The following is a 27,621-nucleotide window of genomic DNA, read 5'->3' on the forward strand; positions in this document are numbered from 1 at the left end:
TATGGATAATATTTTAATTTTATTTGGGGAACAGTTTTCACAAGGCGGCCCAAATACTCTCTTTTTTTTTTTTTTTTCATGATTGTAATTGTTACTTGTTATTTTCTTTAAATATAAAATAAGTATATTAAAATATAGTTATGCCCTCATAATCCTGGTTTTTTAATATTAATAATATTAAATAATTAAATTATTTTACATGTAGACTAAAATTTTAACAAATTTGATTTGATTTTTAAAAATTCTATAAACAAATAAACGAACAAAAGCAGCAATACATTTGAAGAAAATGGATAGTCTTCGATAGTCAAAATCTTAGTCAAACTTTTGTCCTATATAGCCTAAAAGTATCAGAATGGGATAATTTTTTGTGTGGATGATCTCTCTAACCCTATCAAAAGTGGTTACAAACTAACAGTAAAAATTGACGATCAAAGATTCTTCAACTTATAAACTGGGGTTAGAAGTTTCAGAATGGGCTGATTTTTTATGAGGATGATCTCTTCACATATAGATTATCCTCACAAAAAATCAACCTATTCGAAAACTTCTAGCTCATATAGGACAAAACACTAGCTGTTGAACCTAACACTTTATACATATATGGTTTAGTAGATCTTTTTGCTTACTTACTTTAAATTAAGTAATTTATTGAAAAAAAATTACTTAAAGGACCCTTAGGTTAAGTTTTTCATTGTGTTTCCCATTGCATTGATGTGGTGGCCATAGATGCGTTCCCTCAATATACAAGTGAAAAGCATCTATGGTTATGTGCGCACCTCCTCGTCAGCATTGTGAAATATAGTGAAAAACAAAGTCCCCCCCACCCCTTCCCTAATATGATTCTAGTCCATTTAGTCAACTTTTTAGACTTAATGGTCCCCTATTATTGTTGAGCTGGCAACTTTTTATTTATTGTTGAGGTCAACATTTTTACACCACATATTATTGTCAAGCTCACCATTTTTTATTTATTGTTTAGTTTGACATTTTTATTGTTGAATTCAATAATTTAAAAAAAATGTCGAACTCAACAATAAAGAATGACGAACTTGACGCAGCTAAAGCTTGAATTTTTTCTACTAAGTTGACTAAAAACTTGGCGTAATGACTTGTCTAGGTGATTTCAAACCAAAAGAACCATTCTTGATCTATTTTCATTTAAAATTGAAGTTGAAAATCCTAATTATTTACACACATCTTCAAAATACTTGAAAAAAATCTTTGAAAGTGATTCCTTCTTTCTTCTCAAATCCTTTACGTTGGATTGGAGTTTCTGAAATACGATTGTGATGATGAAAATCCAATTTTTTTGAATGAAAAGATGAGTTCGAACGGTTATGGCACATTTGACGTTTCAATTGTGAGAAATGTGGAGAGTGAGGTTTAAAGACTGGTTAGAAAGAAAAGTTTTACAAAATGGACTATTAAGAATAGTCCTAAAAATTATGGACTAATTAGAAAGAAATCCCTCCGCCATAGTCTTTTAAGTAAGTTTCCATCATTTATTTCCTATAAGATCATGGTAGATTTACTATGAAATCTTTAGGTGAGTTTTAGTCTCCTTTTATGTTCAATGCTAAATTTCAATTGTTGATCTTTAGTTAACCTTATGATCACATTCCGATGATCAAGTTAATAAAAATTTGATAGGGTAATGAGATATATCGAAGTGTAATTACATACATCTACTTTTACCAATTGTGTTTACGTAGTCTTGAAAATATTTGATTGTATTATGCTTGAATTACCCACATCACTCCAATTGAAAATTGCAATACACGACTCTTTTTAGATATTTTTAAAGTTTATTTTACGTATGATCATAAGCATGAATTAATATATTCAATACTTATGTCTCTATTTTATCTAATTGTTAGAATATGCTTTATATAATTACAAGTTTACAACATTACTTGCTCACTTAATTGGTTGGGTCCTATCACCATTATAGCTTTCAAAATTTGAAGTTCTTCTGTTGGGATTAATCTCGGAGATTGTACAATGGGAAGGCTCGAGAGCTCACTTTTTCCAACTTTGGGATGATAGATGTGCTCATCTTCAAAGTCTAGTCTAATATTAAGTTCACAAACTTGGATTACTCCAATACATTTTCTTGTTCCTACAAATTCAATAGTTGTTTTTCATTGAAAAATACTAGCCTCATCAAATCAATGTGTTTTGTTTATTGAGTTGTGATTTTTTGACTCCCCCTTGACATACTCCCCGTCTACTCTTTAGACATCACATGTGGCAAAATCATATATTTTCTTCCTTGAGATACACAATTGCACATGTTTATTTCGAAGAAAGAAAATTTATGATTTTGTCATATGCCACGTCAGGAGAGTATGTCACAGAGGGAGTAAAAAAGGAAAATGTTGAAGTAAAATTGAAATTGACATCATTCGGAACATTGATGACGTGAATGTATCTATTGAGTCATAGATGTTTTTCATTGAGATACGAGTGACACACAAAATCACCTCGACTCGTAAAAAAAAATTCATTATTCTTAGTATATTATCTTAGTCTCACATTTGACTAGAACGTAACTTAACGTTGGAAAAGTCTTTCATCAGTTTCACCAACCATGACTGAAAGGAAATTTCATTGTCATGGTAGATGAAAATTATTAAGAATTATGCTGAAGTGACCTCAATTGACACTTTGTCGATATGGAGTTATGTTTGAAATCATAGATGTTTTTCATCGAGATACGATTGGATAAAGTATCTATGATTTCATACGCACCTCCACGTCAGCAAAGTGTGAATTGAAGTCTCGTGGTCACTCCAACACGACTCAATCATTAAATCCTAAACCTTCAACGATTCCTTGGAGACAAGCACGCGGATATTTCGGTCACATAAAATATTAGTTGAAGCCATTCTTGTAAATCTTCTCGTAAAGAAAGGGTACTTTCGATATATCACTTCCTAGTGCCAACTAAGCTCATTTTTAAACCGTTGGATCTATGAAAAAGATCAATCGACGGTCTAAGAAAAGGTTTGACTGATGTACGGTCACTTGGGGGGTGAAATGATTGGGTTTTAAATTGATTTGACCAAAGAAAAATCCTAAGAGAAAGAGAATGGAAAATTTGTCTGAGACTGAGAGTTGTTAGAGAGAAAGAGAGAAAAAGAGTGAGATTTGAAGAAGGAGAAGAATTTTTTAGGGTTTGTTTGTGTGAGTTAGAGAGAAATCATGCAAGTGATGCGTCGTCTCAAGAGCATTGCATCTGGTCGCTCCTCTGTTTCTGATCCTGTAAGTTTCTTCAAACTCATTCTGTAAATCTCTGTTTTTGTTTATTGTTCTTTGTTTTTTGATCTATATGTCTTAGATTTCTGATTAGAGAGAGAAAGGTTTGGACTTCTCTTCGATTTTGTTCAATCTGATTAGGGTTTTGATCAAATTTCGTTTATAATCGATTTATAGGGTTGAATGTATGGAACTTTGAGCTTTTAAGATGTGTTTACTTGAAATTGAACCTGAAACTGAAATTATTTAGGTGCCAAGTATAGCATAAAGCTTATCAGACCTTAAAAAAGGAAGGATTTTGTTGATTCAAATGTTAGGGCGTGTTTGATCAGCGTTTTTATTGAAAAATAGTAATTCAAAAAGGTCCGTAATTTATCAAAATATCTTGTTTTTTAGGTGCTTATTATACACCCTTTGCAAGATTTGAATATATTTATCGATTCATACAAACAATCTGTTGCTATATTCACCATCATTATCATCTTAATCCAACTGCGCCTCTAAGGCTATAAATAAGCTTTAATTCTATTCTGTATCAGGGAGGAGATTCTGGCACAAAAAGAGTGAAGGTTGATAAGAAAGTAGGACATTATGTTAATGGGGAATTCCAATTCATGGAGAAATCAACTAGGAGCCTGGAGCAGCATATGGACTCTAGTACCTTGGAAACCTGTGTGAGCACATCCAGTATTTCTTCAATTGCTAAAACTGAAAAATCGGTCTATGTTCAACTTCCAAAAGAATTGCATGGCATGAAAATCAAAGATGATAAAGCTGACAGCCATGATGATAAGGTGCAAGTTTGTTGTCATTCATTCATCGTTATTTTCTATTTCCCTTCATTTGTCCATCATAGTGTTATTGATTGTAATATTGGATCATGCAGGATATGGAAGCAACTATTGTGAAGGGTAAGGGAACAGAGACCGGCCAAATAATTGTGACATCAATAGGTGGTCGAAATGGTCAGCCAAAACAGGTGATCTGATTTTCTATGTTAAATTTGTTACTTATTAATTGCAGCATACTTTATATGGTGCATGCCTTTAACCTTCTCATACTCATCTTTCAACAACCAATTTAGTTCATAATTCTTGCATTCTTTTATCAGCTTATTCTTTTGACTTCTTAACTCACTCTTGAGGCTAAATGGTCAATGTGACTTTGATTGCTTAGGCCATATTATAATTTTTGCAGATAAAGCGTGCTTTCATTTTTTTTTTTTTGGATTAAAGTAATTGAACCTGTGTTGCACATGGTTGGTAATAGTCCAGCACACACAATCACACACTTAAATTGTTTAATTTGAGGGATTTAACATTGAATGCTTTTTTCACATGCTAATTGGCATTGCATTTTGAACTTTTTGCCTATAACTTATGTGCTTACATTTTTTAATTGGTTAACTTGAATCAGTTTTTTCCCTATTTCAATTTTGAGTGGTAAAAGTTCAAATAAGCGGATAACAAGTCGTAATTTATTTGATGGCAGGCAATCTCATACATGGCTCAACGTGTGGTTGGGACTGGTTCATTTGGTGTCGTGTTTCAGGTACATAAAAACTCATTTAAATTTGTTGGTATAAAACTCGAAGGCTTTGTTTGATCTTTTGTTGTATATATCTCAGTTTTGCATTTGGGCCCTGGAGAAATTTATTATTATTTATTGCAGGCCAAGTGCTTGGAAACAGGTGAAGCAGTTGCTATAAAGAAGGTTCTGCAGGATAAGAGATACAAGAACAGAGAACTCCAAACTATGAGCTTACTTGACCACCCTAATATAGTACAACTAAAGCATTTTTTCTTTTCAACCACCGACAAAGATGAATTGTATCTGAATCTTGTACTGGAGTACGTCTCTGAGAGCCTTTACCAAGTCGAGAAGCATTATAGCAAGATGAACCAACATATGCCACTTATCTATGTACAATTGTATACTTACCAGGTGAACTATCACACGGTGCATTTGATTCAAGTACAATGTTCTGTGTTGGGACTTTGTTTGAGTTATTTTGTTCCTTTTTTTTTTGTAGATATGTCGAGCACTTGCCTACTTACATGGCGTTATTGGTGTGTGTCATCGTGACATTAAACCACAAAATTTATTGGTAAGACATTGGATGTTGGCTCTCTATCTTTTGTACTTTCATGAGTTGTCCTGTTGTCTATCTATCCGGATGAACGTTTGAAAAAATGGAGATCCCATATTTATGAATAGTTAATTTGTTTCATTATTCCACAATTCCAAGATGAATTTAGACTCTGGATTTGAAGTGGTAATACTTTAGGCTCAGAAACTGAGAAGAGAGATTATAAATTCGTAGAGCAAATTAAACTCCAACGTCATAATCTTCATCTGCTTAATGAATTTTGTTTTTCTTTCAATTCTATTCTTGGAAGAATGAAACTTCAAACTACTTCAAGCTTCATATTATTTTGCATTATATTCAAATTCAATTATTATTAGTTATATTATAGCAATGTATTCCCTTAACTATTTTGTTTCGATGTTTCAATGTGTCAGTATGCCTGTATATCGGCCTATATTGTTTATCATATGTTGGTTTGGAAACTATTTAAAAGAGTGGAAATATTGCTTTGTTGCACTATTATATCCATATTCAGTGGTGTTCAACACATTCAAAAGCTGCTTTGAATTCCTTTGAATATATTTTCTATGTTAATTAGCGTCATACATTGATGTTCCATTTTCTCTATTATTGGAAGTTTTTTGCTATCCTCTAATTCAATTAATTGTCAAAAAAGATATGAAGAACTAAAACAAGTTTCGAAAGATTTGATCTGTCAACTTATCACCTTAACATTCCAGTTTTTGTTGAAATTTTGATGTGTTGCAGGTCAATCCTCACACTCATCAGCTAAAGATATGTGATTTTGGAAGTGCAAAAATATTGGTGTGTTATCTCTCCTGTTAAAATGAATCTGCTCTAAAGATATGGTAATGTTTGACCGTCTGACGTTTTCTTTGCCTTATTGCAGGCACCTGGTGTACCCAATATATCATATATTTGTTCAAGGTATTATAGAGCTCCAGAACTAATTTTTGGAGCTACAGAATACACAACAGCGATTGATATGTGGTCCGTTGGTTGTGTCTTAGCTGAGCTACTTCTAGGTCAGGTGTGTCTTCTATATGAACTATTATAAGGTCTTGGTTTTCTTTTTTATTTTTATTTTTTTGGTGGCATGTGAAGCATGTACAACATATCTTGCTTGCCTAGTGTGATCTCTTAATTATTGATTCTTCAGAGTTACTTATTCAAGGGTATTCCTCTTGTTCAATCTTTCCTTTCATTTATTGCTAGCATACAGTTTCACAATTTGTGCGATGATTTGTCATGGACTCATGCTTTCGTCATTTTGAGATCTCAATTGGAAGTTGAATCAAGCAGTGTTGCAGAATGACTATCTATTACTGTCAGAACGTAGTATAGTGACAAAAATCTCAAAAGTTTTGAAAAAAACCACAAATTATTTTGTTTTTTGCATTTTTGAAATTATTATTATTTATTTAATACATAAAATACATTTTTTATACTTAAAACAATTATTTTTTTACATTTTAATTTATCTGATGTTTTCCTGGTTTTTTTCAAAGCTTTCTCTTGCCTAATTATTCCCGAACCCCAACTTTTTTTGTCACTATACACAGTGTTGCATCTTTGATTTTGTTTTCTTGGTTTAATAATTCGATGTTACCTTCCAACATGAGTAATAAAATTGTTTTTTTTCTAGCATATCTTGATGAAATTCTCACATTTATTTGCCTGTAAAGAATTTCATGTTTTCTTTTTCCAATTCTGGCTGTTACTGAAGTTTAATTGGTGGTTGTGTGATGTGCAGCCTCTGTTTCCTGGAGAAAGTGGTGTTGATCAGCTGGTGGAAGTTGTTAAGGTTAACTATCAATTACCTTAGTTTATGTCTTCTGCTCACATTTCACATTGTAGTCTCTTTTTGATTTTGTTTTGGTTATATCAGGTTTTAGGTACGCCAACAAGAGAAGAGATTAAATGCATGAATCCAAATTACAAAGAGTTCAAATTTCCTCAGATCAAAGCTCACCCATGGCACAAGGTCTGTGAAAATTCAATCGGTGGTGGTGGGGTGTATTTTTATGTGATCTCTTGTTATTAATTATAATGATTTCAAAATCATTTCTAAATTCTATTGATCTTTAAAATTTGCAGGTTTTTCACAAGAGAATGCCTCCTGAAGCAATTGATGTTGTATCAAGGCTACTCCAATATTCACCAAATTTACGTTGCACCGCTGTAAGACCTTTCAACTCTAGATGAAAAATTAAATTTTACCACCCCATGACTGGTAGAGGTCAGGCTGGGCCTTTAAAAAAAATTATCTATCGCCAAGCCTGGGCCCGCTACCATTTACAACACTAGGAAGACCTTTTTTGGGTAATGTTTATTCTGATAACTGTTATTTACATTCTGTCTTCCCCACAGTTGGAGGCATGTGCACACCCCTTCTTTGATGATTTGAGAGAGCCAAACGCATACTTGCCTAACGGGCATCCCCTTCCCCCTTTATTCAATTTCACTCCTCAAGGTAAAATAATCTACTATCTTTTTTCCTATTTATTTATTTTTAACTTTTTAACTTTTGACACCGATTTCCCGAGTAAGTTTGCCAATGTAAATTTTTAAACCTCTTACAGAACTGGATGGTGCATCTCCCGAACTGCTTCAGCGCCTCATTCCCGAGCATGTCAAGAAGTAAGTTTTTATGGCTGGCCTGATGATTCCATGCATTTGTTAATACGAATGGGCTCAGGTGTGAAATGGACTCCGTATGCCAAGCTTGCTTGCTATGGTACTAAACTCGGAGCCCACCAGCGGCTGGCCTTGTTGTTTGGATGTATGACGAAGCAGGACTAGAGTGGTGTGAATGGTGGTGCACAACCGATGTTGGATAGTTAACAACCAAGAGGCAAAAGGAATATTGCTACTTGATCGGGTAAGAGATGTATAGCTTACAATGTATTATTATTGTTGATCAGATAAGGTTCTGACATTATATAGTTTACAGATGTATTATTATTGTTGTATATCCCGACTTTGATACATGTGTAATGTACCATCGGCAAGCTAGGCAATTCTGTAGATTACATCGTCATGTTATGTAATTTTTCAGAGTTTGTAGACATTATGATGGAGGATGAGTAAATGAAAACATTTGATGAATTTCAGCATCATTGGTTTATGATTGTTTGATTTGATTTGTGGCGTGGGTTTCCCATGTAATTTTCAGCATTACCCTCCCTTACGCATTTATAGATCGACTCCCATTTAGATTAAGAAGTGATTTTTTTTCCTAGTAGGAAAATCAATTCGGGATTTCACTGAATACTGGATCAACCAATTACATAAAGTGACATGTATCGAGGGCATCCCGAATTTATAAAACTATCAACGTTAGGAGTCATGCAATTGGGATTTCGTGAAATCTTGGATTGATTTTCGAGTGAGCAAAAAATTTCTCATTTAGTGATTTGTTGACATGGCAAGTGCATAGAACCGTAGATCTTTTTCCTTGTGTATCCCGAAGAAAAAGATCTTTGTTTTGGTGCTTCAACAAAAAATATAAATTCTACGATGAAAATTATTTGAACCAAGTGTTCTCACCTTTCGTAAGCTCAACTATTTTTTATTTTTTTCTTTTAGATACTCAACACACGACAAATGTGATCAAGTTTATGATTTGCCAACCTCTAAGAAAAATGTCGACTGAGGTTAAATAAAGAGATGAAATGAAATCAGAGTATGAGAAAAAGGCAATGAATAACCAATTGATCCGAAATCATTGATTAAACGGAGAAGGTTAGTTTAAATCATTGGGCTTTGGATGGCGAGTCATCTTGGTATCACTCATTAACGAGCGAGATAATCAACATGATTTGTCTTTTCCATTGAATTGTTTTTAGATAAAAGATGTCTTGGTGGAGATTTCGCAAATTAAAAATATAAATCGTCTTGTAGTTCAAAAAAATGCAGAAAAATCCTAAAACATTGCAAATTGACAGAGTTGCTTTGTTTGCATTGTCTCCATCCAAATTCTTTTGGGTTTTGCTCTCGTTCTTTTAGACTATGTTTGGATTGAGAGAAGTAGAGAGAAGAGAAGGGAAAAGAAGAGAAACTCAATTTCTCTCCACCATGTTAGATTTAACAGGAGAAAACTTAGGACAACTTTGAAATTTTAAAATATCTTAAAAGAAATTTAGGGGCATTATAAAATATTTTAAAAATGTTTCTCTTAATTTCTCTCTTCTTCTCTCCACTTTTGGAAAGAAAGAAAACTCGTCTTTTTTTTTTTTTCTCTCCAACTCTTTCTCCTCTCTCCTCATTTAACAATCCAAACAAAAGAAATGGAGAGAAACTCATTTATTTTCTCTTCTCTTCCCTTTTCTCCATTTCTCTCAATCCAAACATAACGTGAGGCTTTCAACTTGAATGTCATTCTTTTTTTCTATATTTTTCAAATTCATATCTTTTTAGTTTTATATTTTAGAGTCTTTCCACTCATCCATCTAAACATCCTCATCACTTCTATTGTCAATTTATTAACATGATACTTCTTGATTGTTCAACATGTAGTTTTATAAAGTATAACTAACCTTAATTACAACTGACTTATAAATTTTTTTTCTTTTAGTTTGATTGGTATATGAGTAGTGTTGGAGTAGCATTGAAATTGACATCGTTTGGGATATTGGTGTACACAGAACCATAGATACTTCTCACTCGTATCTCGATGAAAAACATCTATGGTTCTATAGACACATCCATGTCAACAATGTCCGAAATGATGTCAATTTCAGCATTTTCATTGGTATGTATCTATCACATAAATGACCTTAATTGCATCTCTCTCTCTCGACACGATTATGCATAATAAATCCAAGGTAATAAAAGAATCGTGCCAGAGTGACCTTAGCGAGAGACCCCTTGATGCGGTGGTGCGCACATGTCCGTAGATGCATTTTACTCGTATCTTGCAGAAAATGCATCTATGGGCATGAGCACGCCACCACATTAAGATGTCCTCCTCTAAGGTCAGTCCGGTATTAATCATAATAAAATTGATCCTTTTGAACTATTTCTGAATTAGAAAAAAATAAGTATAATGATTTTGTAACTCAACTTGACAGGATAACTAAAAAACTCGAACTGAAATATATCATGCAAGAGCCATAGATTTTTCCCCTCGGGATACACAACTAAACATCCTCATAAAACATGTGCAATGGTGTATGTCGAGGGAAAATCTATGGTTCTTGCACCTCTCACGTTGAATTACAAAATCAGCACTCAAAAAAAAAAAAAACAAAACAAAAAAACAAAAAAACAAAATCATAATTGTGACAGTTGACCATATAGCTTAATTTAGGGACCAAATCAAATATTTCTAAGAGACCCTAGGATTTTCAACTAGTTTTAGCCGCTGGATTCCATCTTAAAGTTGGAGCTTATAATATCATATTATAACCATTAAGCTATTTTAGACTAGAGTACAGTCCATTTGATTAAAAATATATAACCCAATATGTTGACTTACACACTCCTTGTCGGTGGGTGTTGCTACACATGAAATTTAGATCCTTTTCAGGTTTGAGGCTCAAGAAATGTGCATGATTAGCCCGGAATCTTGGCCTAATTGACAACAATTTTAGGTGCCTCTTTCACCAATAAATATAGTTTATTGATTTCTTTAACAAATGTGGGCAAACTAAATGTAGTTTTCAACATAATTCTTGTAAGCCCTTTAGGTTTTGGTTAATATTTGAGAGATACCTTCTTTTTGTTTTTCAAACTGATGACGTACCCCCCTTGACCTTGGTCTATTCAGAAAGGTTACTTAAACATGATAATGTCTAACAAAACAATTGTTAATTTTTCTTCCAAAAACACATCATCTTCCGCCCGTGAGCTAAATTTTTTTAGCTTTCCTTCAACTTTTAGATTTTGTCTCCTTCAAACCTTCAAACCTTGAGAGGAAGTAGAAGATGAAGGAGAAAATCTAGGGTTTTCGACAAGAGATTAAATATCATGGATTGAAGGTGTGGTTGAATAGATTAAAAATAATTCACTTTAAACATGTAAGTGCTCAAGTTGACAAAGTTTGGGAGAAAAAGTCAAGGATTTTGCCTTAAAGTTTTATAGAAAGACATTTAGATCTTAGCTGATAAATGACCGAGGTCAAGGGTTGTCTCACTAGTTTAAAAAATATAAGGAATATCTAAAATATTCACCAAACCAGGGGGTGCATGGTTAATAAGGCTGTAGTAGTGGTACATGGTTTAAGGTGTGAAAGAAGTTGATTTGAAAGGCTCAGTAGAGAATCTCATTCAATAAAAGTATTTAGGTTTAAGGAATTATTTATTATTATAATTTTATATTAAAAATGATTATTTGTCAATATCTGAAGAATAATCATTATGTCCAAAAGATTGTGAATTATTGTTAGACCCCATATTAAATGTTTGAAATATAGCATAAAATAAAATTTTAAAATTTGAAAACTTGAGTCAAAAGAGGTGATTAGGCAAATAGGGATGGACAGCTCGAAGAAAGCGCCACATGCGGAACTGTCTAGATAGAATTCCGTCCCGTTAAAGAAGAGGGGTCCCCTCGGGACCTTTGACTCCCTGCTAGAGGTACATTCCCTTACTTATACGAACATAGAGAGTCTACAGGCCTTATGTCTTAAATTTACAAATATTTGTAAATATTTTTAATTTTAAAATAAATATATATATCTTTTTATTGTGTAAATGTCTTTTATTCTGTTGTGCTACAAAAAGCTGCAAACCTTGCAAGAAAATAATGATTGTTACTGTTCCATGGACATAGGCACATTGTCGAATCATGTAAATCCTTGTGTTTTGTGTAATTATATTATTTTTTACTTTTTATTTTTTTTCACACTTTTTATCCACAAAAAAACATTATGTATAATCTAATCTTTTAGATCGAGTTTTTGACCTGACTGGGTTTATTTTTTATAGATAAAACGACGAAATCAAATAATTACCGATTCAACTTTATAAATTAATTCCAATGAGTTTTGTGACCGAGCCACCTTAAAATCCAATTGAGGAAGAGCCAATACAACGGGTTTTAAAACCATGGCATAAAATGGTAGCTTGTAAACCAATTATCTAGAAAACAATTGAAAACTTTCCCATGAAGGATACCAAATACAAATCATCAACTATATTGAAAGCAAGCAAGGGTATCATCATTCATCATTTAATGAAATATTAACTGGTAACATTCCCTCACCAACTTTTTCTTATAAATAAATAATTAATGAAATTATGTATATATGTAAGAAAATAAGGATTTAAATCTATAAAAAAATTGTCCTAAATGGAAAATATAAAAGTAAAACAGCTACAATTGTAGTCCAACAACAAACAACTTCTTTCTCCATATCTCTTTTACTCTCATTACAATTGCATTAGAAATTGAAGAAATTTGCCAAGAAGATGAAATGGAAAGGAGGTATGAGTATGACCACTAATAAAATTAAAAGGAAAATTACACTTTGACATCCTGTTGTTTGGCATAATTTCATGTTGATCCCCTAACATTTTGACAATTGCACTTATCTCCCCTCTCACATAGGATGTTAAAATTTAGATGTCATTTTACTATTTTACCCTCATATATTATTTTATATATAAAAATATCCGTGTCTACTATCTCATGTGTGAACCCATTTATTCACATGAAGATTTTTGTTTATAAAGAATAAAAAAAGGAAAATTATCTTTACAAAAAATAATAATCAATCTTTAATTGTTTGATTGACGACAAGTAAATAAAATGGAGGAAAGTAGGGTTGCAACTTGGGCGGATTGGAAGGTAAACCCAAGTAGCAAAACTTTCAACCTGAGCTCAACTCAATCAGACCATCGGGCCTAAGTTCACTAACCCAAGCATGATCTTCTAAAATCGGATTGAATTCGGGTTGGCCTGAGTTAGGTCATTTGGGATTGTTCGGTTAGGTTTGGCTCATTAAAAAACCCTAATTTCATTTTGATTAGCAAATAATTTCATATTTTGAAAAAAAGATATACAAGATAAAAAAACAAAACTACTAACAAATAAATTCGAATACAATCTTCAAATCCATCATTGAGATAATATTTAGACATACCATATACTAAATCAAAGTTCACATTAATATCAACTAAATAAAAGTCATAATAAGATGAAATAAAAAAAATTATTAATTAATATAAAAATATGTATATTAATATATAGCATCGAATCGGGTTGAGTCAGATTGCTTATACCCTCAACGCAAGCTCAACCCGAATTGAAATCAGGTTGAGATATTCCAACCTAGGCTCAACTCGTCTTCTACTAAACTTGGTCTAGAATCACCCATTAATAGGTTTGAGTTTGGACCAGCTTGCCCAAGTATTTTTAATTTAAATTGATGAACTCGTTAATAATTTACCACAAATTTTTTATTATAAAATAACAATATTTTATCTTTAAATTACTTGAGAATTCGTCACTTTAATACTAGAGAATTCGCCATTTTAAAATCAAGGATATTTTGACTTCAAATTTACCAACAAATTCATCACTTTAATGTAAGCGAATTCGTGACTTTAAATTAAAAATAACTATCACCGAATTGACTGGAAAATGATTCATGCATGTTTTCAGAATTAATATGAACATTTTACCAAAATTGGAATTTGAAAATAAGTTGAGCAAGTTTTGGGAAATATATTCTTTATTTTAATTGGGACGCAATAAGTAAAAGTTGGAGTGCCAACAGCAGTTCTCTTAATCATACATCTTTGGGTTTATATAAATAAAACTTGGTGTGACAATAGAATCTCACTTATTAAAACCTATATATACGCTAACGTGAAAACGAAGGTAAAGGCGCTGTCCGTCCCTACCTTCGTTTGCTTCTTCTTCTTCTTCTTCTCTCTCGTAGATGGAGACATGAGAAATCAAATACCACGTCATCAATGTTGCCACGTCATCACCAATATCTTCCCTTCCCTCAAAATCAAATATAATTCTTTTTATACTCTGTCTTTGTTTCTTGTATGAAATTGGGTTCCACCATTTGACCTAATTTCGATCAAAATCAAAATCACAAACCCAAAATTTCTTCTTCGACTGATTCTCTCAAAATCTCTTACGAATTTGTTTATGTGAGATGGGGAATTCGTTTGGATGCTCGGCTTCGGGTGAACGATTGGTATCCGCAGCGAGAGATGGAGACTTCGTGGAAGCTAAAATGCTTCTAGAGTTCAATCCATGTCTTGCTAAGTACTCCACATTTGGTGGTCTCAATTCTCCTCTTCACTTCGCCTCCGCTAGAGGCCACAACGAGGTCTATAACTACTCTCATTTTAAACCTTTTAATTAATTTCAGTAAATTTGTGTTGATTTTTCGTGATTTTGTTCATCTTTCTTTGTTTCCCCCCATTAGATTGTGGCGTTATTGCTTGAAAATGGTGCAGATGTGAACTCGAGGAATTATTGTGGACAGGTAGATTGGGATTTTCTGTTTGATTGTTAATTTGTTAATTGATTTGATACTAATTTGAAACAATTGAGAGATTCGATAAGTAGAGATTCAATCAACTCTTTATGAACATGACCCTGGTTATAAATGAGAGCTGCTATTGGCACCCTAACTTTTACTTATTACACTCCAATAAAAAATAAAGAAAATAAATGAAGGGGTCAGTCCATTTGCACAAACCAAAATGGCGCATTGTACCCACTTACTTTCGATATTCACATTAACTTTATAATAACTATTTCGACACACCTGAAAAATGTACTTTTAACCTAAAACACTATTTACCCACCTAAAGGTACTGAACAAATTCTTTTTCTCTTCTCTCTTTCTCTTAATGTTCGGTAGAAAGTTGTACCCAATTTGCTAAAACAAGTTCTGTTTGCTGAACATATTTGTCAATCTTTTTTTTTTTTTTTCAAGTTCTTTAATTCGAAATCATCGATTTGAAGGTTATAATAGTGGGTTTTTCATTTTCCTTGGTAATTAAATGCACTAAAAAAATTGAAATTTTGAAAAGATAAGATAACTTGAAAAAACTTAAAATCTAATTTCCATTGATTCAACCTCTCACAAATTCTGAAAGGAGATGAATATGGAGAGAGAGAGAGAGAGAGAGAGAGAGAGAGAGAGAGAGAGAGAGAGAGAGAGAGAGAGAGAGAGAGAGAGAGAGAGAGAGAGAAGGGGTTTTTGTTTTGGTGGGTTGTGGTGTGTGCAATAAGTAAATACAGAAGGGTAAAAATGTAATTTGCTTTTTTTTCTTTACAAAAGGCATGTAAGTGGGTGCAATGCACCATTTTGGTGGGTGCAAATAGACCGACCCATAAATGAATGATTGAGAATAAGTAAAAGTTTGGGTGCCAATAGAAGCACTCTTGTTTTTTCTTGGGCTAGATTTTTTTTTTTTTTTTTTTTTGGTTTAGGATTTTATATGAGCCTTATCATAATTGTAAACAATTACTGAAATTGTTTGAAATGTTTTGAATATTGATATTATAAGTTGATTCATACCTTTGTAATGTCTGAAGGGTGTGTTTTAATCGTTAATTGGGGGGTGATAAATAATTTAAGCAATTGGAGCGTAATAAGTAAAAGTTGGGGTGCCAATAGTCTCTCTTATAATTTGTGTTGAATTTAATCTTTGAGTAATTTGTGTATTTGGGTTGAAGACGGCTTTGATGCACGCTTGTCGGTATGGACACTGGGAAGTTATTCAAACCCTTCTACTATTCAGAAGCAATGTGAGTTCTTCAGATTGTTAGTCTTTTATCTTATTAATTAGGAGGTTTGTTTTTTTAGGCCTTTTTGTGGAATTATGTATCCTTTTAATATGTTTAAAGGTCACGCGAGCGGATTACCTTAGTGGAAGGACAGCTCTACATTTTGCAGCTGTAAATGGGCATGTTAGATGTATGAGACTTATAGTGGCTGATTTTGTCCCAAGTGCTCCTTATGAAGTTATCAGTGCTCAGATCAGTGGTGATAGGGGTGAGGAGTCTAATTCGAAGAACAAATGTGATCAATTGTATGTGGGTTACTTTCCATGTCATTTCTTTCTTCTTTATATGGTTCGTAAAAAAGTTGGGTTTTTTTTAACATATGTTCCAGGGCACGTGTTAAAGTGCATTAAATACACCTTGGGAATTGAATTTCGTACCAAAATTCCCATAAATTTGTTTCTTACCAAAATACCCCCCCAAATGCTTATTTCCAAGGTGTATTTAATGCACCTTAAGGGCACACATTAACAAAAACCATATAAAGTTATGTAGGCCTAGATAAAAGATGAGCTCCTGATCGATATATGCTATAACGAGTTTGTTCATGCGTTCGATTTCAACAACTTGGAATGCCTAAAATCTTTGTTCATTTGGGTTGTGTAGCAAACATCGAGCCTATTTTCTTGTTATTAGTCGTCTTTATTTTTTTCTTTTTAATTTCATAATATTTTCAATGCAGCGCACTCTCCAAGTTTGTAAACAAGGCAGCAGATGGTGGCATAACTGCTCTTCATATGGCTGCATTGAATGGCTACTTTGATTGTGTACAGCTGTTACTTGACATTCATGCAAACGTCTTAGCCGTGACTTTCAACTACGGCACATCAATGGATTTGATAGGTGTGTTTTTGTTTTTTTGAGACTTGATTTCATTTTGTATTTGTGTTGTGTTGGTAGCCCCAGGTCTGAATTTTCCATGGTACTGGTTTCTTTGTAGGAGCTGGCAGCACTCCTTTGCATTATGCTGCTTGTGGAGGAAATCTTAAGTGTTGTCAGGCATGGAACTATATTTAACTTAATAGATTTTCTACCCCTGTTCTAATTCAGTTATTATTATTATTTTTTAAATATTTGAAATGATGGTGTTTGTCTCTCTTTAGATCCTTCTTGGAAGAGGTGCTAATCGGTTGTCATTGAACTGCAATGGGTAACACGTCCCAACTTATCTTTACTATTATAATGAGAGAAGTCAGAGTAGAAGTGGTTCGACATCAAACTTTGAGTTGCCATAAATCCCCCCACCACCCACTTTTATATTTAAATTTAATATAATCAGGGTCATTTTAGTCAAAAACTAAGAAAATTGCAATCCAAAATATAAACACGTTGCTTAGTTTTTACTACCCTCTAATTAATATTTTAAATTACAAATAAGCCCTTATGTGATACATGTGCGTGTGCGTGTGCATGTGCCACCTTCTAGTTTTAATAATCTCAGATGGAATACAGATTCAAATTCCAATAGTTCAGCTTTGGCTCTCTGGAGGGCTTCTTTTCTGCTAGAGAACGTACCTGACGGAAATTGTATATTTCCTCTCAGGTGGCTGCCACTTGATGTTGCAAGGATATGGGGACGACATTGGCTTGAACCATTGCTGGCACCCAATTCTGACTTGGTCGTACCAACGTTCGTTCCGTCCAATTATCTTTCCTTGCCACTCATGAGTATACTTAACATAGCAAGGTAATTTCATCATTATTTATTTCTGAACCTGCAAATTGGTTTAAAAAGGTTGCTAGTTGCTACCTACTAAATATCTTTTTCTGAGTAACTATAATCCTTTATTCTGGTTTCTACTAGTAAGTGCTGATGCAATCATTTGTCATTTATGTTTGTTCTTGTGTTTTGAGTGCTAACCTAGTTTCCTAATGGAAACCACTGGGGGGTGGGGGGATGACTCTGTGCAGTGACTGCAGTCTGTTCGGGTGCTTGAGGATGAGTTTGACATTCTTTCCTTACCCAAATGTTGTTCAACGATCGTTTATTTCACTTCAAATTTTATTTTCTTAGAAAACCTTATTCTCAATCATGAACTTCCTTTGAAAACCAATTGGACTAAATGGGCTTGGTATAACTAATTTCATATGATTTATTCCAGAAAGGTTTGAGTCTATTCTTATTTTCATCATGTGAAAACCAATTGGACTGAATCGTTTCACCATATATTGTCAAAATTGTGGAGGTTGGAACAAGTGAATTCTATAATTTGAACCATCAGAAGGAATCTGTCTCTAGTATTAACAATGGTAATCTATGTTCTCTTTAAATGGTGTTATCTTTGTGCGTGAAAATCAATTGCTGAGCATTCCAATAGCAAAGACAATCGTTAGCTGATGTTGTACGCTTCCAGTATGAAACATATTATGGAGGCCAAATTTGATCTTCTCAAATCAGTTGTGAGAAGTTTCTACTAATATCTTTCAATCATTGCATGGGATATTTTGTCAGAAATGGGTCTTTTATGCCTTGTTGTATGAGCATTGTTAATCTGATTGTTTTAAGCACATTGAATCATGAGCAAGCTAACTTCTTGCCCATGACATCCAGATACATGAAATCTAGTCACAATAATCTCTTTTCCCTCATGAACCAATTGTATTGCAAGCTAAATTTTCATCTACAACTGATCAATTGTGGTTTTCCTTCCCTATTTTTCATCCAAGATGATCCTCCATTTGTTTGTGGCATCTCCATTGTTGACTCCCTCTCTCTTTCATAACCCTTCTCGTTGGTTGGTCTCCCTCAATTAACTGAAGTAGTGATTTGGTTTAAACATGAGAACCAAATTCTAGCTTTGAACTTGAATACGAAACCCAAGGTTCCCCTTCTTTTGATGGCTTCGATACATATTGATATTCTATCCTTGATGGGTGATTAATGTCTTATTTGGTTGTAAATTGATTAGCATCCGTGACTTAGTTTGGATGGGTAATACGCTTGCTTTAGTTGTATCAAAGTGCATAATAGATTTCGTAAGTGTGAATTTTTCATCATTGGTTGTTTGTGGAACCTGCATTCTTGTTTCTTGCAATAATGTGCTTTTGCTGTCATCACTGCATTTTGTTTCATTATTCTTTATTGAAGACTACTTTTTCATTTTGTTGAACTGAGTTTAAATTCTTTTTAACCATGTATCTGGCAAACTTACATTAGGCATAATTTTCCAGTTATAAATGAAAGTAATTCTGATTGCAAGAATTTTATCATGCATAGAGCAAAACTATTATGGATAACTGGACATGAATTCAAACTGCTTAAATTTATGAAGGCTACAGTAACCGAGATTATCTCATGATAATTCTCTGCAGAGAATGCGGATTGCAATCCTCTACCTCCTCCTCTGATGAAAGTGATAGTTGTGCTGTCTGCCTAGAGAGAACGTGCACTGTCGCCTCTGAAGGTCCGTTTTTATTCATTTGTGTCTCTGTGATTTTATTCACAATAATCTGCGATTTTTAAAAAAATCACGATTAATTTTGATTTAATTGACGATTTATTGAAAAATACAGATTATTCCTATTTTTAGTATTTGTAACTGTTATTTTATCATTTAATATATGAAATAAATCTTTTTTTTACTTTTGTTTTTTTATATTTTATCTGATGTTTTGCCGACTTTTTCCGAAGCTTTATCTTGCTGAATTATTCCCGAATGACTTTGTCACTATGGTCCCAACAGCAATGTATGATGCTTTGTGTTTAATCACATGTCATAAAAATGCCTCTAAAACACTAGGTCCACAAATTTGGGGTCAGCTAACAAACCATGTTGTTATGTTTAATTATGTCTAAAGCCATGTCTTCTATTAGCTCAAGTGCGTTCATATATTTTCTCCGTACCTCAATTATTGGTTCCAGTTTCCAGCACCCAACTGTAACACATTGAATGAGGAATTACATCATCATGATTACAATTCTATAATCTTCCCATCATTTTGTGTTTTCAGGTTGTGGGCATGAACTCTGTGTAAAGTGTGCACTCTATCTTTGCTCAACAAACAACATTCCTTCTGAAACGGTTGGCCCACCTGGGTCCATTCCATGTCCTCTTTGTCGACATGGCATCATCTCATTTATTAAATTGCCCAATTCCCCTGAAAAAGAGATCAAAAGACATATATCTCTTGGTCTATGCACCCCATGCATGCTTCATCCTCGTGATCCAGACCTCTCAACAACAACGTGTAGACAAGACATCCGCAAAAATCGGGTTGCTTCGGTTTCTTCGGATCAGTTCTGCTCCGTCTCGTGTAGCCCGTTTCCTTCAGTTGTCATCCCATTGTGCACTTGTAATGATGACCCATGCCCATCACTCGAACCCCAAGAAGGAGAAACACAAGAAGAATCCCCAAATCACTCACAAGGAATATCAGTGGAGCCGGTTACGATTGAAGGACAAAGACTCGAGAAAACAACTTGCTCAAATATGTTCTGGAGCAGAAGAAGCTGCCATAGGGAGCAACAGTGCAACTCCGAAATAAATACTTGATTTTTTTTTTTAATGTGTATGATTCTATCCTTAGAAGGTACAATTTTGATGAGAAACTGATTGCAGTGTGTCGTGCTTTTATATTGATTTGCACTGTCGTAGGCTTGGATTTGCTTTCGGTTTGTGTTTCGTTCCCATATTGTCTGATTCTGTTCAACTGATTACAATGATATGTCGTCTAATGTAAAAGAATCAAACAGTTTGAGATACCTTCAGGATATTTAACAGATTGAGAGAAAGGATTGTAATATTTATATGTTGTAATTGAATGTTATTGGAAATCAGAGATAATCAGATTATTCCACTTTTGAAACTCAACTGCATTTATTCGTTTTTCTTTGAAAAAGTTTGCAGGGCTCGAATGTACACAGCCAGAGATGGTGACTGTCATTCTTAGATGGACAATCATGTATGGCAATGGGACCTGTATATGTACATCATTGAGTACCCATCTAGAGCGCTGTCACGTAGACACGTATTGGTTGGATTTAAAACACATTAGGCCGCGTGCACGGCTTGTTTAAGAGTCCGATGAATTTTAAAAACCAACTAAAACTTGCCACATAGACACCATTAGTATGCTATTGCAACCGGACGGGACGACACGGTTGTGGATCTTGATTCTATTTCTCCATCATTTACATGTAAATAACAGTGGCTTTAAAAAAAATACAATTTTCTGTGCAATGTAGGGTTCTTTAATTATTAAATATTATACAATGTTATCTGTAGCCGAAACCCTTATGCCAAACTCAGAAATCTGATTACTGCTAATATTTGAATTCAAGTGAAAACCAGCTTCAATTTCCCACGTAAAAAGGCCTTGTTAAAATATAAATTTCTTGGAACCAACAATACTTAGTAACTAGTGAAGTGTTTTGACTTCAAATATTGGTTTTATTAATAAAACATTTGTGGGTCCATTGGGTTGGCTAAACTGCAATGTTTTGGTATGATCAAATCGACTTGATCGGATTAATATAACCGTTGGATCTTAATCCCATTCTTTTAGATTATTTTCAACTGTCCACATAAAATATTCAAGATAACGACAGATTGTTTCCACTCTGGACAGTAGATGTCATAGGTCCAGCCCATCAAATGTAGGCCCCAGCCCTATGTGCATGGATGATGAATATTGATACATCATACTTAGGGTATTCCTCTGAGGAATGAGTCGGACTTTGAAGAGGATGGGCGCTTCAAAACTTTGAAGGAATCTTCTTTGTTAAAAGACACGTGGCATTTTAGATTTATTCCACACCCCTACATTTTCACCAAAATTTGGATTATCTCCTTGAAAATACAACGTGTAATCCAATGGCGAGGGTTTCTTCAAAATTTTGAAGCAATGTACCCAATTCAAAGTTTTTTTTTTTTTCGTGTGTGGTATGATTTATCATTTTAAGCATGTTTGATAACATTTGTGAAGTATGAATGGAGGTAGCCTATTTTTAAAATTCAGACTTGAGAAATTTTATTTTTGTTTGTTTCGTTTCAAATTTTAGACATGAGATTTTGAACAAACGATGAGGGGGATGTTGGACGAAATTTCTGACTTCTAATTTCTAATTTCTAAACTTTGGACTTCAGAAGTATTACCAAAAGTACCCTAACATTGTTATGAGTTGGAACCATACACACATCAATCAATTGGATCCCTCCTGTCCCAATTACTTGATCAAATGGTTGTGAATATCCAATCACATAATCGATCTCTTTGGTGGGTCCCTACCCACTATAAACTGACCACATACACCTGTAAGAGTATGATAAAACACATCCCTAGGATCCATCAAATAGTTCACAAATGGTCAATTCAATTTCAATGGAAGGTCTAGATCAAATCATAGAGAATTATTTCTGTAAAGGGCATGCAAGACAATTTTTCTAATATTCATCAATTATTTAGAATAATAAGGTACAGATTAAGGATCCATGACGTGCCACGTATCCCTACATGGGACAATTCTGATGTGATGAGATCCCTTAAAAACACCCACAGACTTCCCAAAACCTAGTAACAGGAAACAGTTCCTATCAAACCTAAACCTAAAGAACGACATCAAACAACAAACACCATGGATCCATCACATGACACGTATCCCTACTACAGGAGACAACTCTGATTAAATCCTAAAGATTGATGGGTCCCATAGACGTCTCAAAACCTAAGTAAGTGAAAACAGTTACCTACCAAACCTATAGTATCAAACAAATCCAAACCCTAGTAAACAAGATAGTTTCTATGATAGATTGAGGAACACATCCCAGGCTCTCTGATACACCAAGAAAACCAATATAGTTCTTCTGTCTCTATCTCAGTCTCGGTGTTATCTTCTTCTTGAAGCTGTCTCTCTCTGTGCATTGAAGAACACTGCTGCAACAGGAAGACCTAAATCATTATCTTCTGAGAAACTTCTAGTGTTGAAATGGTCTCTTGATGTTGGTGCTTTCACTGTTTGTCTTCCAATCTGTTTGAACAGAATGAACACATACCTATGAATACCGATAACCGGCTTTGGAATCTCATACTCCACCATTTCTTTGCCTGTTTATGTTCAAAGTTCAAACCCATTTTTAGTTTCTTAATCTATAAATTAAATGTAGTTGGTTTTAAGCTAAAACTTGCTTAAAAAAAGAAGAAAATTGATGGGTAATGTAGTATATAATGGTAGTATATGCTACACTACTACATCATAGCAGTATATTATCTATCAAAAATGAAGTTTTAGAGAGACCCACCAAAGGAAGCATCAGTAGTACCGGGAATGTCTGTAACAAGCCTGAAAGTGAAGTTCTGTTTTTTTTCAATTTTAAGTGATACCCATTGAAGAAAATTGGAAGAATTACTTATATATAAGAGATTAAGTTTGGGTTGATGGAGCAAACCAATGAAGATGCTCTCTTAAATGTGGATTACTAGGGCTTGGAGCATCTGGGTCTGTCATGATCTTCAAAGATAGACATAAAACATAGTAGAGAAATAATTAGTTTAGCATCTTTAGAACAAAAACAACTAAATTAAGCATTAAATGTAAGTAGTGTAGTTCTTGTGTGTGTTCACAATGTATCATATAATCTAAGTCTAGGGACTTACTAGTGTGTAAGCGGCCCTCATGTCGTCGCCACCAATCTCAACTCGAGGTTTCATTGTTATGACAGAAGGCATAAACTCATAGCCATTAGAGACTTGTTTGTTGGAATTGTAAGTAACTTTCATCGTAACAGTAGGGGTGAAAGTATCTATTACTTCTCCTATTATTCCCCCTACAGCAAGTGGTCCTAAGTTCTTTGACATGATGGGCAAAATGGTAAAAATGAGAGAGAGAGAGAGAGAGATGTAGTTAGTGTTGGGGAATTGGGTGTGGATGTAGGCTTTTTATAAGCACATAAAGGAACGTGGAGCTTGGCATTGAAGCTTAAAGATTCGAAAATTCTCCAACGTGAAGGGATGTCAAATTAGCAAACGAATCTGTTGCCCTTCGTGTCAACAATGGAGAAAGACACGTCAGAGAGGGAGAGAGAGAGAGAGGTCATTGGAGTTTTTCTTGAAGTTTAAATGATATTGCAATGGAGAACTCAATCATGTAATACAACTTTTCTTAGTAAATAATAATATCTTTTGGGTAAATGGGCACTCTGCTTTTAGTGGGATTCTCATCTCTTCATAGACATATTTTCCAACTTTATAATAAAAAATAAAAAATAAAAAATAAAAAAAATATATCTTATCAACAATCTTGGGGATGTTTATTTAGTCAATGAGGAGAAGGGAAAGGAGAGCAAAAAGAATATGAACTTTCGTTACATTACTTAAAGGAGCACGTATTATTAAACTATGTAAACAGAGAAACAACAAGAGCAAAAAGGGAAAGTCTTTGTTTGGTTGTGAAAAGAATGATTATAAGATTTATTATGAGAATTGAAAGTAATAAAAAAATATTAAATGGGTTACTAAAATAAAATTATATCATAGAAGTAATAATAAGTCAATTTATTGAAATTCAAAAAGAAAAATGCTGAAATGACACAAATGGAGATACAAAGGTGACAAAAATGATGTGGTGGCGTGCACATAACCGTAGATGCTTTTTACTCGTATCTCACGGAAAAGCATCTACGATAACACGACGTGAAAACTGAAAAATTCGACATAAAAAATTGACGGACCAAGGCCCACGAATTTTAGAAATTAAATTTTGATAGTTTAGGACCATCGAAATTCTTGATGTTCCCAAATTTGACGGCTTAAAGCTGTCGAATTTCTCTCATCCTTTATTAATTTGACAATTTCAACCTGTCAAAAAAAAATTGACAATGAAAAAGTCGACCTCTTGGTCTGTTGAATTTGAATTTTTTTCACATTGTGTAATGTGTGTGCCACCACGAGTTTTTTTCACCTTTGTGTCTCCATTTGTGTCACCCCAACATTACTCATTCGAAAAATAACTAAACATATAAAGGTATTAGCAAGGTAAAAATAATGAATATATAGGCTAGCCTTTGATAACCAACATTAGGAGACAAAATTTATCTTCTATGACTTAAAAGTTTTAGATTCTACTAATTTTTTGTGAGGAAGATCTCTGTCATGCCCTCGATTAGGATCTATATTTTTTCGAATCTCGATGATATAGTAAAAAATAATAAAAATATCAAAATCTTCCAATCTTCAAAACTTATAAACACGATGTGAATTTCTTCCAAATAATTTCGATAGAATTTCACTTAAAAATTAGACTTATGAAAAATTTTCATTTGAAAAGAAATATCTGTATAATTAAAATTCATATATCCAACTGTATTCCACTATATCATAACAAATATATATTATTACAAAAATAATAATAATAATAATTACAACTCAAAAGTGTACATAGATCAACTACACATCTCATATCAATCAATAGATATTCACGTCATAAATATTAACTCTCACTCTCTAGACATATACATATAAATAGACATAATATACATGATTCAAATATATACAAAGAAGTTCAAAACTACACAAAATAGTTTCACTAAACTCTCATCTCAGTTCACATTTAATAGAAATAATATTTATCATCCTGATCCTACGATTCTTCTATATAATATTCCCTATCAAAAATAGACATTTTGATAGTTGAGACATTTGAAATATTTTATTGGTAGATTGAGTAAAAGAAAAATTACTCAATAGTAAACTCATATTTTAAATTAATAGTCATAATATGAATGGATAAACAAGCTAATTTATTATAAATAATATAAATTATTAAATAAGTAAACAAAAATGAATAACATTCAAAATAGACTAATCTTTAATAAAACAGTAATGAAATATTTCCATCCCATAATAAAATAAAATAAACATAAACATGTTATAAGAATATCAATCCTGATGGTGTATTTGAGAATAATGACGAAGTACACGACTGGTGATGTAAAACTCAACATTAATTCTTGATTTTATGATCGATCTGGTAATTTATCATAATTGATTGATCGTGTTTTCTGACTCAGGTTGACCATTGATCCCTAATGAAGATCAATCGTTTGACAACTATAGACTGTAAATAATTATTTGACAAATTAACTTTATTATACCTTTGTGCTATGTATGTGTCCAATTGATCTAGTCATTTACAAATCATTTTACAATATAATTTGTTATTTTTTAATAAAGAAAAGATAAGAATTTTTCGAATAGTAGGTACAATGATATTCTCATGTAGTATCCAATACTACTGGAGAGAATATCAAATCCCTATTATTCTAAATTAATTGATTGCTTCTAAAAAAAGTTACCAATTAATCTTATAGGTATTCATTATCCCTTTAATGTATAATAAAAATAATAATTTTATTTCTCAAAATTCATTTGAAATATATTAAAACAAATTTCAAGTGTGATTACATTCTCAAGTAGTTTAAAATTATAAATATACAATAATATATCGAAAATAGTAAATCATAAAATAGTAAACATGCAGGTATACCGTTCTACGATTATCATCCTAATTGTATCTCATGCTCTATTAAACAATATTTAAAAATATTAGAAACTTGAAAATTATTCAACACATGCACATATAATCGAGAATCTCATTTTCGATTCTAACTAATTAAGAATCTCATTCTCAATTCTAAACAATCGAGACTTTCATTATTGATTTCAAATTTAAACTTAAACATTTCATTTTTTAATAGATTATCACCCAATGGAAATATACTTTCAAAACATGACGTCTTAACAATTTTTAAAATGAACACTTTACAAAAATTACTATGAAAATCAATTTGTTTTATATTAATTTTCTGGTTATACTCACCCAAATTCATTTGTTATTATTTCTCAATATTAAAATATTCGAGAAAAGATATAAATAAGTTATTTTACAATTCGATACATAAATTTTAAATTTAAATCATAATAAATTTGAAACTAACTATCATAATTGAAATAAAACATATTTCATTGAAAACTATATTACGAATTTAAAAATTATAAATTTTCTACATTCACAACTGGATTTTATGTGTCCTTATGACATTAAAATGATTTTTCTAACTAATTCAGTAAGTAATTCTACAAAATATTCCAGTGACTAAGTAGATTTCAACATCATGCATATTTTATTATTCAGTATCGGATCTTAATTTACATTTAAAATATGTTTAAATCTCGATCGAAGATAATGTACATGAACCCACTATCAAAACCCACTCGTCCTTGTTTCTATTTCTTTTTTAACAAGTATGAATGAGTATCAACTTATATTATAATATATAAAAATAATACACTTGGTTATCGAATCTGTTAATACAGTTATAAATTATAATATTATATTATTTTATATAATAATATATAATATATAATATAATAATAATTTTATTTATATTAATTACACCTCACCCTTTAACTCTTTAATAATTTCAAATCAATTCCTCTTATATAACTAATAACCCTTAAACCCAATTTTTATGATTTTTATTTCAGAGTGGACT

The 27,621-nt window shown here is 32.8% G+C and overlaps 3 protein-coding genes across 4 annotated transcripts; 2 read left to right on the forward strand and 1 right to left on the reverse strand.

Moving 5' to 3' along the window:
- The first annotated feature begins 3,076 nt into the window (after positions 1-3,076).
- On the forward strand, positions 3,077-8,479 carry LOC147393642 (shaggy-related protein kinase epsilon-like). Its single transcript, XM_086457170.1, has 13 exons — positions 3,077-3,267; positions 3,801-4,055; positions 4,148-4,240; positions 4,753-4,812; positions 4,933-5,205; positions 5,294-5,368; positions 6,119-6,175; positions 6,261-6,401; positions 7,125-7,175; positions 7,260-7,355; positions 7,469-7,552; positions 7,742-7,844; positions 7,954-8,479. The coding sequence occupies exons 1-13, from the start codon at positions 3,208-3,210 to the stop codon at positions 8,013-8,015; spliced, it is 1,410 nt and encodes a 469-aa protein (XP_086313296.1). The 5' UTR covers positions 3,077-3,207; the 3' UTR covers positions 8,016-8,479.
- Positions 8,480-14,192: 5,713 nt separating this feature from the next.
- On the forward strand, positions 14,193-20,943 carry LOC147393643 (E3 ubiquitin-protein ligase XBAT33-like). Its single transcript, XM_086457169.1, has 10 exons — positions 14,193-14,663; positions 14,763-14,822; positions 16,025-16,096; positions 16,196-16,380; positions 16,815-16,975; positions 17,073-17,131; positions 17,236-17,282; positions 17,676-17,819; positions 19,445-19,536; positions 20,084-20,943. Exons 1-10 carry the CDS (start codon positions 14,487-14,489, stop codon positions 20,623-20,625), a joined length of 1,539 nt encoding a protein of 512 aa, XP_086313295.1. The 5' UTR covers positions 14,193-14,486; the 3' UTR covers positions 20,626-20,943.
- A 1,567-nt stretch (positions 20,944-22,510) lies between these two features.
- Positions 22,511-23,961, reverse strand: LOC147393644 (CEN-like protein 1). 2 transcript variants are annotated; one of them, XM_086455967.1, is made up of 5 exons: positions 23,726-23,961; positions 23,518-23,579; positions 23,371-23,411; positions 23,125-23,176; positions 22,511-23,002 (listed from the first exon to the last, which is right to left on the reverse strand). In XM_086455967.1, exons 1-5 carry the CDS (start codon positions 23,924-23,926, stop codon positions 22,942-22,944), a joined length of 417 nt encoding a protein of 138 aa, XP_086312093.1. In that variant the 5' UTR covers positions 23,927-23,961; the 3' UTR covers positions 22,511-22,941. The 2 variants fall into 2 exon arrangements, with proteins under 2 accessions (XP_086312093.1, XP_086312092.1); XM_086455966.1 differs by having other exon boundaries at positions 22,511-23,176.
- Positions 23,962-27,621: the final 3,660 nt, after the last annotated feature.

This window comes from Akebia trifoliata, chromosome 10 (genome assembly GCF_017979445.1).
Source record: "Akebia trifoliata isolate Shusen 1 chromosome 10, ASM1797944v1, whole genome shotgun sequence".
Taxonomy (NCBI): Eukaryota; Viridiplantae; Streptophyta; class Magnoliopsida; order Ranunculales; family Lardizabalaceae; genus Akebia; species Akebia trifoliata.